The 11,908-nt window shown below is 37.7% G+C and overlaps 1 protein-coding gene across 2 annotated transcripts; it reads left to right on the top strand.

The window, feature by feature from the left end:
* The first annotated feature begins 487 nt into the window (after positions 1-487).
* LOC135585282 (extra-large guanine nucleotide-binding protein 3-like) lies at positions 488-11,422 on the top strand. Of its 2 annotated transcripts, XM_065093453.1 has the most exons (10): positions 488-820; positions 916-1,963; positions 2,053-2,190; positions 3,404-3,508; positions 3,636-3,815; positions 5,325-5,502; positions 7,176-7,426; positions 9,816-9,988; positions 10,367-10,564; positions 10,839-11,422. In XM_065093453.1, exons 2-10 carry the CDS (start codon positions 1,016-1,018, stop codon positions 11,224-11,226), a joined length of 2,559 nt encoding a protein of 852 aa, XP_064949525.1. In that variant the 5' UTR covers positions 488-820; positions 916-1,015; the 3' UTR covers positions 11,227-11,422. The 2 variants fall into 2 exon arrangements, with proteins under 2 accessions (XP_064949525.1, XP_064949524.1); XM_065093452.1 differs by having other exon boundaries at positions 488-1,963.
* Positions 11,423-11,908: the final 486 nt, after the last annotated feature.

Raw genomic sequence — 11,908 nt, forward strand, 5'->3', positions numbered from 1 at the left:
TTTATCACATAATATTCAATAGATTTTTGAAATACAATTTTACCAAACAATAAAAAACTTACATCAGTATATATTTAAAATTTATATTAAAATTATAAAATATATTCTCAAACACAACCAATAAGTTAAAAAGTACTTATTCGTCCCCCCCCCAAAAAAAAAACTTTTTTGAAATATAATAATAGTTAATAATATATAAATCTATCTAGAAAATACGATAAAACCCAAAAAAAATTAATAATATGGTCAAAGTTTTTCTTTTTTTATCAACCATTGGATAATTAATAGTATGGTCAAAAGGTGATCAATTGGGTAATGATGTTACGTTGATTAGTTGTTTACCAGATCTCGAAGGATTTAGGTGGGCCCCCGAGCCGGGATGTGCCGGCTGAGGGAAGTCAATGATGATGTGGACAATAAATGGGATAGTAACTGCCCCACTAGAATACCCAACACTCCGCCAGTCCTCACCGTGGAATTGACTGTTGTTCCCGATGCCGAACGCCAAATAGTCCCCTTCTCTCTTGGTCGGACTCCGTCGCAGTCTTCCCCCTCGCCCCACCACCGCACTCGGTTTTCTCCGCGGGGCCCGATTTCTAGGGTTGCTGGACGCGTTCGAGTTTTCTACTTCCGTTTCGTCAGAAAAGGAGGCGCTTTGGACCCGGTCCAGTGGAACAATTCGAGGTGCTCGCTCTCCAGTCTGGTTCTCCGGCTCCAGCGGTGGATCCCCCGCGGGGAGGGAAACGTTTTATTCTGCTCCCGAAACCTTTTGGTCTTGTCCGGAGTCCGCTTTGTTGAATAAAAGTCTGCGGATTATTTGGTACGGCGAAAGCTTGGGTTTCTTCTTTTTCTTTACGGTATATTTCTGTGTCTTTGAGGTTATCACTGCAAAATTTGCTCGTTTCTGCTTTGAAGATTGGATTTTGTGGGGGGGGGGCTGGTTTCTGTATTTCATCGGGTCGGTGATCAGAGTGACAAACAAAAAGCTGCCGGCTCGATTGCTCAGCTTGGAGAAATGTCCGAAAATATGGATGAAAATAGCTGGCAGGAGATGCTACGGAGGATATTGCCTCCAGGCACCCCCATCCCGGAGGCACCGGCCAACCTTGATTACTCTATTGCCATCGAGTATGATGGCCCGCCGGTGTCATACGAGCTTCCGAGGGTTGACCCTGTCGATTTGATTCCGACGGCTGAGCCTGTGCTTGGCTCTCATCGGTTGGTGAATGATGACCTTCCCCCGGTGGTTGATCCAATTACTTTGCCTGTCTCTCGGATTGCTCGCTGTGCTGACCCCCCACAGCGAAGCCCGCAGGTATCAGGAAGTTCCGAGTCTGTAGATTCAGTCTTGCAGAACGGAGAATTCTCCGATGACTCCCGCTCGGGGTCTCCAGTTTCTGCCCATAGCATGCCGAATGGGCAGCCTAGCCAACCAGTAAATGAGGGGAGGAGGGCTTCTGTTGTCACTTTTGAGGAGAAATCAGAAAGCAAGGAGATTTATGAAGATGTGAAGGGTTCTCCTCAATATGTTGCAGTTACCTGGAACGACAAAAAGAAAAGGGTGTGCTATAGATGTGGCAAGAGGAAGTGGGAGAGCAAAGAAGCTTGTCTGGTCTGTGATGCCAGGTATTGCAGCTACTGTGTGCTTAGAGCCATGGGATCAATGCCAGAGGGGCGCAAGTGTGTTAGTTGCATTGGCCAGCCAATTGATGAGTCAAAGCGTTCCAAATTAGGAAAGAGCTCGAGGACGTTGTCCCGGCTTCTCAATCCGCTGGAAGTCAGGCAAATCTTGAAAGCTGAAAAGGAATGCCCTGCAAATCAACTCCGCCCAGAGCAACTCATCGTAAATGGACTCCCACTTAAGCCAGAAGAGATGGCAGAGTTGCTCAGTTGTCAAATACCACCTCTAAAATTGAAGCCTGGAAGCTATTGGTATGACAAAGAGTCAGGCTTCTGGGGGAAGGCAAGAACCTTAAAAATACGTGCTTGTTGTGAACTGTCATTTTTCTTGTTGTGAAACTGATCTTTTGCCTATGCTTCTTCCTTTTTCAGGAGGGCGAGAAACCCGATAGAATCATCAGCTCTAACTTGAATTTCACTGGCAAGCTTCATGCTGAAGCAAGCAATGGGAATACTGAAGTTTATATCAATGGCAGGGAAATTACAAGAGTCGAACGAAGGGTGCTTAAGGTAGAAACTCGGTGCAGTCAGTAGCCACTTTTTGTTGCCGAGCAACCATTACTTAGTACCTACTTATATCCCCTTTCAGTGAATTTTCATTTAGGTTCATCCTTTATGAGTTTTTGGGGCTCATTAATCCATCCAACCTGGTGTCTCACATGAAAATATTATGATTCATCTATTGCAGATATGCTTCAGGTTGAGAACTGATATAAAGTCTACTTTCTTACATCATGTTAATAACTAGGCACAGAAGATTCAGAAGTTTGTTAATCTTCATGTCCATTATAGTTGATATTGTTTGCCCCTTCTTTCATCCGAGTTTCAAACCATCACCGCGTTTACTTACTACTTATGATCGTTTTTTATCAATGTCTCTCAATTTGAGTCTTGCACATCATTGTGTATATCACTACTTGTTTGACCTTGTATGCAATGTACAATGAACTTGTTTTATGATATGTAGGTGCTATCCATTATGATTTATCAACTATGGGGTGCATGGTCCCTTATATGTTTATACTTCAATTTAGTATTCAAGAACGAATGATTTTGTGAAGTTTGCACAGAGTTGTGCATTGGGGTATTACAATTAGCAGTCGTCGTCATCATTGTGGCATGCAAAGTTGTCCCTTGATCCTGGTTTTAGAAAATTGAAGATATGTAGCTTTCTATACTGAGAGAATAAGGGCAAATCAGCATTGTTTATGGCTGCACCAAGATTACCGTCCTTTTGTTCCTGGTTTATCTTCCCTTTATTATATATTTATTTGCTGTCCCAATAATTTTATGGCATATCCACTGAAAATAACATCAAATAATACAGTTATGTAGCAATTTCGTGATCCCAGTTAGGCCAGTCATTGCCTGTTGGATCACACGATGTTCAATCATGTTCTTTTTACCCGTCTGAAACTAGTTATCCTGTCCCTATTTAGGGTATTTATGTTTGATATCTTTTGTTTCTTTTTCTTCTTTCAACAACTGTAGTTTTAGTTAAGTATTATCTTGCTTATATTACCAATTACTTACTGTAACTATGAGAACAAGGAAGTAGACAAACAAAATTGGACTGTGACATGTGAATTTTTTTATATTGGAATGTAAACTTTGATCTTTTAGTTTTCTGTATGCATCATTTGTTATTGATATTGCCAAAGTGATTTTCATCTCCAATCTGATTCTTCAATTGCTAACTTTTGAACATATGCCAATTTTGCAGTTTGCCAATGTGCAATGCCCACGTGATACACATTTCTGGGTATATGATGATGGTCGCTATGAGGAGGAAGGTCAAAATAATATCAGGGGAAATATCTGGGAATCGGTGTGAACAATAACTCAACATTCTCTTTTTTATACGTCTGACTGAATTATGATTATAATCTGTCATAACTGATTGGGATTATAGTTGTTCTAATTTTTTACTTGCTACTTATGTTGTTGCTTGGCAGACATTGACAAGATTGGCATGTTCTTTATTTTCTTTACCTGTACCTCATTCAGTTCCAACTGGCTCTAGAAATGAGGCTCCCTATGTAGCCAGACCTGTACCTGATTACCTTGAGCAGAGAGTCCAAAAGCTTTTGCTACTTGGACCACAGGGATCTGGGACAAGCACCATCTTTAAGCAGGTATGATAGTGATTGCATGGAGATCTTTTGATCTTGTACATAAGCTTTATACAAATTGGACCTGAACAAAATTATTAGCAAACTACATAGGGGAATTCCAGCACCCAAATATTTATGCAGATCTTGCACTTTTCTAAATGGTATTGCAGTTTGGTGGTGTATGGTTTTTCATGTTACATCATTTTTTTTAGATTTATTAAAAGCTTTGCTATGTAAGGTGCTAAAGAACTTCTATGTCTTTCATATGTCAAATTCCAACTTTCTTCGTGGCTTACAATTTGTTTGTATGAATTATTTTGTCATTTATACTACATCATTACTTTTCAAGGATTATGATATTTTTTCTAAATTAGGTTCTAAAGATGGCTTCATTCTTCCTGCCAAACTTTGCTATCCCTTTTTTTCTTAAAGCTACAAGTTCAAAATTTTTATCATTCTTTTTCATAGTCTCCTTTTGTGACACAGAGCCGTCTTTTTGCAAGCAGGGGTGCAATTTAGGCCACTTGTACAGCATGATTCTTGTGCATTTGTGTTCTCTTTGCTTCTAGGATTTGTACGTAGATAAGTTTACCTGTGAAGCTATAGAAATCATGAGAAAGGCACCCTTCAGCTTTGGACATAATTCAGCTCCTCCTTACTGCCCTTCTTTTATTTCCTTCATTGGTCCTCCTACACCAATAACTTCTTTTATTACTTTTGTTGAACTATCAGTTGATTCATAGCAATATGTGCTGTTCTTGCATTGGATCTCAAGTGATGCAACTATGTGAAGCACTCTAGGATATCTACCTGCATAAATAAATCACTTCAAAAAAAATGTAATTAATCATGAATATATGAAACCTACAAGTTCCTCTGTTATGATTCATGTATGTTGCTAGTAATATAGAATCACATTTGTTTGATTGTTCTAAGTGATAGTCTTTTCATGATCAAAGAAGAGATCCTTTTCAACAGTATGTGTTGCTTTCACTAATGGTTATAGGTCAGGATTCAGATCAATTGTAATTTAATGGAGTAGATAATAATGGGTGTTAGTATTTTTCTTAATAAGAGGCGACTATCGTAGCTTAGGATTCAGGTCAACTGTAGTGAGCATATTTTATCTCTAGTAGATACTAGTGGATGTCAGTATATTACTTCAGAAGAGACAACTGTGACAAAGTTCAGTCACCTGACACGTTTCTCAAGTCCATAATGAAGTTGATAACTTGATTCAGATTGATTTGATTGTTTTTCTGATTTATTTGTGATCCATATAACTTTGCTTCCTTTTTATGCTATATATATGCAGCTTAGTCAAGATTTAACATTTGATGGCTCAATGTTTTGGCCAGGCAAATTTTTGTATGAAAATTAGTTTTCTTTTGATTCCTTTGTGTTCCATTTGGTTTTCTTTTGTATGATTACAACCGAATATTGTAGTTATATGAACGTGCAAGTGCGTGCATGTGTCATGAATATGCCAGTTAGTCTAGACTTCCATTTGATGGCTCAATGTTTGAATAGGTGAAGTTTTTGTATGGAAATGAGTTTTCTCAAGAAGAATTGGAGAACATCAAGCTAATGATACAAAGCAATATGTACAAATATCTAAGTATTTTACTTGAAGAACGAGAGCGCTTTGAGGAGGAGGCCTTGGCTAGGTTGGAAAGGACAGGCTCACATGATCAAAGTTCCACTGAAGGTAATATGCATGTATATGTTTTACCATTCATTTTTGCAGCACTGTCTAACAGTTGCTTGACTTTGTTATGGTCCTTATCTAAATTTATTCGTAATATGTGCACCAGCTCTTCCTCGCCCCTTCCTTCCTGCCCTCCTGAAGCAAATCCCTTTGTTAAGCTTATCTAAAGAATAAATTTAGCTTAATTTAACTAGTTCTTAAATTCTAATCTCAACTGTGCATTTTAAGAATAATTTTGTTTCATTAATATCTTTACATTATTTGCTGTAGAAGACAGTTTCAATCACTAAGAGCATGATTTATCATCATTCAACCTACTAAATTATTGAATTGTATCACCAAAAATTCTTATATCTTTCGCACCAAACACACCCTTAAGATTTAAAAAAGTGCAAATCTGATGCACAATCTCAGGTCCATGGAAAGTTAATGTATGTAACTTTATTGTTTCCGTGACTCGAGCTTCAATTACCCAAGTCTCAAATGATAACATTATTGTGATGCTGAGGCTACCCCCTACATCCTTAAGACTTCATAAACATAATTGTTCACTTTTTTACAATTTAATGACCATGGTCATAGCCACTATATTACATAACTTTTTAAAGAGTTCATTGCTTTACATTTCTTTACTGAGTAGCAGTGATTTAAAAAGCGCTAGGCGCCAAGGTCCAAAAATGCCCGAGGCGCTAGGCGCTCGCCTGAGCGAAGCGAGACGCTAAAATATAAAAAATATATAATATAATTAATAATATATAATTATTTAAAATTTTAAATAAAAATATGCTATTAAATTAAGAAAATTTAAGATACAAAATCAAAATAATATATTATTAATCTAATAAATACAAATACTATTATTAGTATACTGTTAATAGTATACAGAAGGAGAAGAAGGAAGAGGAGTGTAAGGGGGTGCTGACTGAGAAAAGAGGAAGCGGTAGCGGCGACAGCGGCAACGGTAGCGAGCAGCGACAGCGGCGAGCAGCGGGAGCGGAAGCGGCAGTGGCAGCGGCAACGAGCAGGGTTAGGGTTGGGCAGCGACAGCTGATATCGGTGCTTTAGTTGGTTCAATCGAACCAACTAAAGCACCAGAGACCGAACCGGACCTAAAACGCTGGTTCGGTCGCCTGGTTTAACCCAGGCGCTCGCCTGAAGCGCCCAACGCCTGGGCTCGGGCGAGCGCCCAAGCGGCGCCTCTTTGAAGCGCGCCGCCTGGAAGTGAAGCGAGGTGCTCAGGCCTCGTCTCTCCTCGCCCGAGCGCCTTTTTAAATCACTGCTGAGTAGCACATTTGTATTTACATTTATTGATACTAGCTTTTTGATTTGCCCCTTCCTTTACAGCAGAATATGGAGGGCATATCCTAACAGTAACTTTATCTTCCTACTTTTGGCATGTATTCCCATTGTGTTCACCATCCATCGAATGATTTCCATCAAGAAAACCCTGTGCACCTTGTGACAAAGGCCACTTTCATGACTAAAATTATGTCAGACATTGTACCATTTTGGAAGCCTCATAAGTTGTAACAGAGGTGGCTACTCAAATTTATTTTTGTGTAGCTCGTCTTTTGGACTTTATCTTTTTCTCTAGATACTTATCTTTGTGGTAGAGAACAAATGGTTTTGCTCTTTGAATCCCATATAATGGTTACAAACAATTCATATTTCAGGTCAAGTTGAAAGTGAAACTAGTCGGCCAAATCAGTGTATTTACTCTATCAATGGAAAGTTGAAGCAGTTCTCTGACTGGCTTTTAGACATCGTTGCCATGGGGGACTTGGATGCTTTTTTTCCTGCTGCAACACGTGAGTATGCTCCATTGGTTGATGAGATGTGGAAAGATCCTGCCATACAGGAAACATATAAGAGAAGAAACGAGCTTCACTATCTTCCAGATATTGCTGAATACTTTTTGAGCAAGGTGTTGGTTTATGACATTATTAAGTTGTTTTTTTATTCCAAAATGCATAGCATTTGATGTCAATTAAAGTGAAAAGTACCACATTTGTTCCGTGAATTCTGTTTTAAGGGATCAAATCGTTAATTTTAATAGACTATTCTTTAGCAGGTAAGGTTTAAATTCTCAATCTGATTTCAACACCTTGTAAGACCAATATGGCATCAGTATACCAGACGACACACTGATCTGTACCACTTCATATGACTGAAAAGAAAATAATGCAAATAAAAAATGATCGGTAAGGAGCTGTATGGATCAAGGACCGGTTAGTCCCAATTAGTATGTACTAGTCCTATTTGTATTTGAATCCTTGTTAGCAGGAGTTATAAAACAATGTTATTAATGCAGGTTAGAACAACTAATTATTGATTTTGCATTCTTGTGGGTAAACCTCTTTTTTCAAAATTTTTATATCACTTTGTGCTTTATTTTAAGACTTGAAAGTGTTGAAGTAGGCATATTTCTGCTTTTATATGCTCACTCATTTTTTTAATACATGCTAGTCCAGTGAATATTGTGGGGTTGCAGAAATGAAATTGTGTTGAATATTCACTAGAAGCCTTCCCTTCACTTGCTTCTTTTATAAACATTGCTAAATGTTGTTGGTTAGTGGTGTTGCATCTGGGTGATCAGGTTCCAATCACCCCAGACCATGCATATGCTGGAGCTTCATGCACTGGGGCACCCTTTTAACTCTCTTGTAGCTGTAATATTTGGCTCAGATTTATATCCGTTTCCGAGGACATTTGGATCCTGTCTATGATAGTACTCATATTTAGTATAACTTCCATGTTTCTTCTAAACCATTTTTTAAAACTAAAATCCATGTAAAATAAGAGATTTTTGATATTTCCAGTTTCCTTCGATTCAATAGATTCCATGTTAGCTAAGATACTGGTATGTTTTGTTGGAGTTCATGGAATAATGTATTCCCAATGGAACTAATTTATCTTCTGAGGATAATGGTATGATATCATGACAATGAGTAAATACTTGAAAGATCTTTATTTTCTCTAAATGAACTTATTTTCTTATGAGACTCATCCTTGGTTGAGAGAGTTTGAAACTGCAAGGTACAAATTTAGAATATATCAACTAGCTTAACTTGCAAATACCTTGGCTACTGATAGCAAGGTCCTAGAACTAAATCCTGCCTTTATTGCTTATCATTTGAAACAAAAAAACCTTAATTTTCTTATTGGTTCATGCCTTCTTATTTGTTTATGCTTTTATAAGTTCACACCATAGACAATGTCATAGAATTGCATTAGATAGTAGGGTTTTTAATTTTTATATGATCCCCTACCTAATAGGTTTTTTATAACACCCCTTTAAATGCCAGCTCATCCCAATTGCTAGTGTAGGGAAAGAGAGGAGGGGTATAATAAATTTGTTAGGGTGGAGGGTTGCACTTAAGTTGCTTATTAATATTTCTTGTTGTCCATAATGCATGATATTTCCCCATTTTAATCTTTCCTTCCTTCTTGTTATAGTGTATATATGTATATTAATATAACTTATATTTTAGTATAACTTAATTAAAAATAGCTGAAACTTTTCTGAAACTATCCAGAACTTCCACTCTGGCTTCAATTGAAAAGAAACCTGAAAATTAGTCTTCAACCATCCTGTTAACCTAATAGAGTAGTAACAGCAGATCAGGTTCACAGTCAAGATTACCAAAAAAACAAACACCAGATCAAGTTCACAGTTGAGATAACCAAAAAGCAAACACCAGCTCAAGTTTCACAGTTGAGAAAAAAAAAAAGAAAGAAAAAACACATTCTTAATAAGAACAAGTAGATAACTAAAATCCGATCATAATCAATCTCTGAAATCCTTGTACATGCTGATACTTCTATGAGAGTTGAATTTTTAAGATTGTTCATAACGGCTCTTGTCATGGTTCTGTGAGATGTGATTTATTTTTGTCACTTTGAGGTGCTTGCCTGCTTGAACTGTCATGGTAAATGTTGCCGTGGAGTGTGGATACAACTTTGAGGAAAAATAAGTGTTCCATTGAGGTTGTATATTTTTATGGAAGCACATGATCCAAGTGTCATGCAGTGCTTCTAGCCATTTAATCTGTTAAACAAAATGAGTGTATGCTTTGGAGATAGCATGCGATAGAATAGAGTGGTAGAAATAGAAATTTCTGTTCGTGTAATTTGTTTCCCTAGAGATTGAAAATCTTGTGCTGTGAGTCAACAGATAGCCAAGAAAAGGTAGAATTTAACTCCAAAATACATAGTTTCAAATTCTCTGGTGTTAATATTTTAGTAATCTGGTCATAATAGAATGTTTAACATTGTTTGAGATATGTTTATGTATGTCAAATATTTTCTTGCAGGCGATTGAGGTATCAAGCAACGAGTATGAGCCTTCAGAGAAAGATATACTGTATGCGGAAGGAGTAACTCAAGGGAATGGATTGGCCTTTATCGAGTTCTCACTTGATGACCACAGTCCAATGTCTGAACTCTATAATGATAATCCTGATGTTCACTCCCAACCACTTACCAAGTAATTTCTCTATTCGATCATCTATCCTTTCTGCTGTTGTTATCAGCTACGTAACATGGATCAGTGTACATGACCAAGCAATGGTTATAATCAGTAATTATCACAAAAAAGCTAAGTGTATACATAACTTAAGCATAATACAGCTAGAGACAAGTGACTCAAAGAATAAAAGATCTGATTCATATTCAAGAAAGATCTGTCTTTTAAGTTTTGGTAAAAGTTCCTATCACTCATATAATGCTGAAAATTCTGCTCATCTTTGGCCTCTCTCTCATCCGTTTGAGTCTGTAGTTCTACATTTTCCTCTTGTGCTTGCCTGTGTTTCCTTATAGCAATTTCTTATATTTTCCTCATTGTTGCTCATCATTTCTTTGTCAGATACCAACTGATTAGAGTAAGTGCCGAGGGGATGAATGAAAGCTGCAAGTGGGTGGAAATGTTTGAAGATGTCCGCCTAGTAATCTTCTGTGTGGCACTCAGTGATTACGACCAACTGGCCGCCGCCGCTAATGACAGTAGTAAACCTCTTCAGAATAAGATGATCCAGAGCAAGGAGTTATTCGAGGCGACAGTCAGGTGTTTACTTCACTTTCTCAATTTTTTTTTTTTTGTATTAATTTCTGGAGATGTTGCCTGGAATTTGCTAGTAGAAGCTCAGTCCTATTGGTAAAAGAATTAAGATGATAAAATTTCTTTTGTGATTAGAAATATACAAAGTTTAAGTGTTAGATTAATGAAATTAATTTATCCTAGTTAGTTCAATAGTAAACCCATAACATAATTGTTGTTATCCATGATTTCATATATAATTGTTATTTCTAGTCATGTTGACTTGGGTTATTCTACCCAGGCAACCATGCTTCCAAGACACCCCATTTGTGCTCGTGCTCAACAAGTATGACTTGTTTGAAGAGAAGATAAACCGTGCGCCGTTGTCATCCTGTGAGTGGCTCAAGGAATTCCGCCCAGTGAGGACTCACCAGAGCAACCAGAGTCTAGCGCACCAGGCATACTATTACATTGCCATGAAGTTTAAGGACCTCTATGTCTCGCTGACCAACCGGAAGTTGTTTGTTTGGCAAGCACGGGCTCGAGATCGTCCAACCGTGGATGAAGCCTTCAAGTATATGAGAGAGGTGCTTAAGTGGATGGACGAAAATGAGGAGAATTATTTTATGGAGGATTCATTTTATAGCACCACAGAGTTGAGCTCCTCACCATTTATCAGGCAGGCATGATAGATCTCAAGAGCCGTATAGCTCGAACTGCTGTGTATATTATCAGTCTTGTGGTCGTTTGATCTATCTGATGTATAATCTACTCGGAAATTCTCAGTTTCTGAAGTCTTTTCTTTTACTTTGCCTTTCCGTGTACTACAAATGGAGATTTGGTTAATTGATATTGAATTGTAATAAATTGTTCTTTTCATGTTTATGAATCGTAATAAATTGTTCTTTTCATGGTGAAAACATCTGAAAATCCAGACTGTTGGTAATGAAGTTTTCGCACAATGGAAGCATGAACGATAACAAATAGGCATCGAAGATGGTCTGTAATACTGAGGGCAGGTTGGGTGATGATCAAGTAAAGGACTCTGTGTTGTCTCTCTTCTCAGAGCAATTTAAAGCTTTTTATGATCCAACAAATGTTGATCAGAGTTTCCTGTAACTGCTCAATTAATTGGAAGTGGGGAACTAAGCAGCATGTGAAATCTTGTGATTTATTTTCTTTGCCGACCTGGATGAACTTGTTAACACAATTCAAGAAGATGCAAAAGGTGCCAGATTATTATGGTTCAATATCATCACTACAATCATCAATCCTCCAAGATCTTGATTTGGCAATATGCCAATTGAAGGGTTTAAATGTTTAATCATCACTAATCTGAAATTTTCACAGTTCTTTTCATTATGGTCCAGA

Source organism: Musa acuminata, chromosome BXJ2-1 (assembly GCF_036884655.1).
Source record: "Musa acuminata AAA Group cultivar baxijiao chromosome BXJ2-1, Cavendish_Baxijiao_AAA, whole genome shotgun sequence".
Classification (NCBI taxonomy): Eukaryota; Viridiplantae; Streptophyta; class Magnoliopsida; order Zingiberales; family Musaceae; genus Musa; species Musa acuminata.

Coding starts and splice junctions, on each gene's coding strand:
- LOC135585282 (XM_065093452.1), top strand. CDS start 1,016: ATGTCCGAAAATATGGATGAAAATAGCTGGCAGGAGATGCTACGGAGG. Junction 9,989..10,366: donor CACTCCCAACCACTTACCAA/GTAATTTCTCTA, acceptor TTTCTTTGTCAG/ATACCAACTGATTAGAGTAA. Junction 10,565..10,838: donor TTATTCGAGGCGACAGTCAG/GTGTTTACTTCA, acceptor TATTCTACCCAG/GCAACCATGCTTCCAAGACA.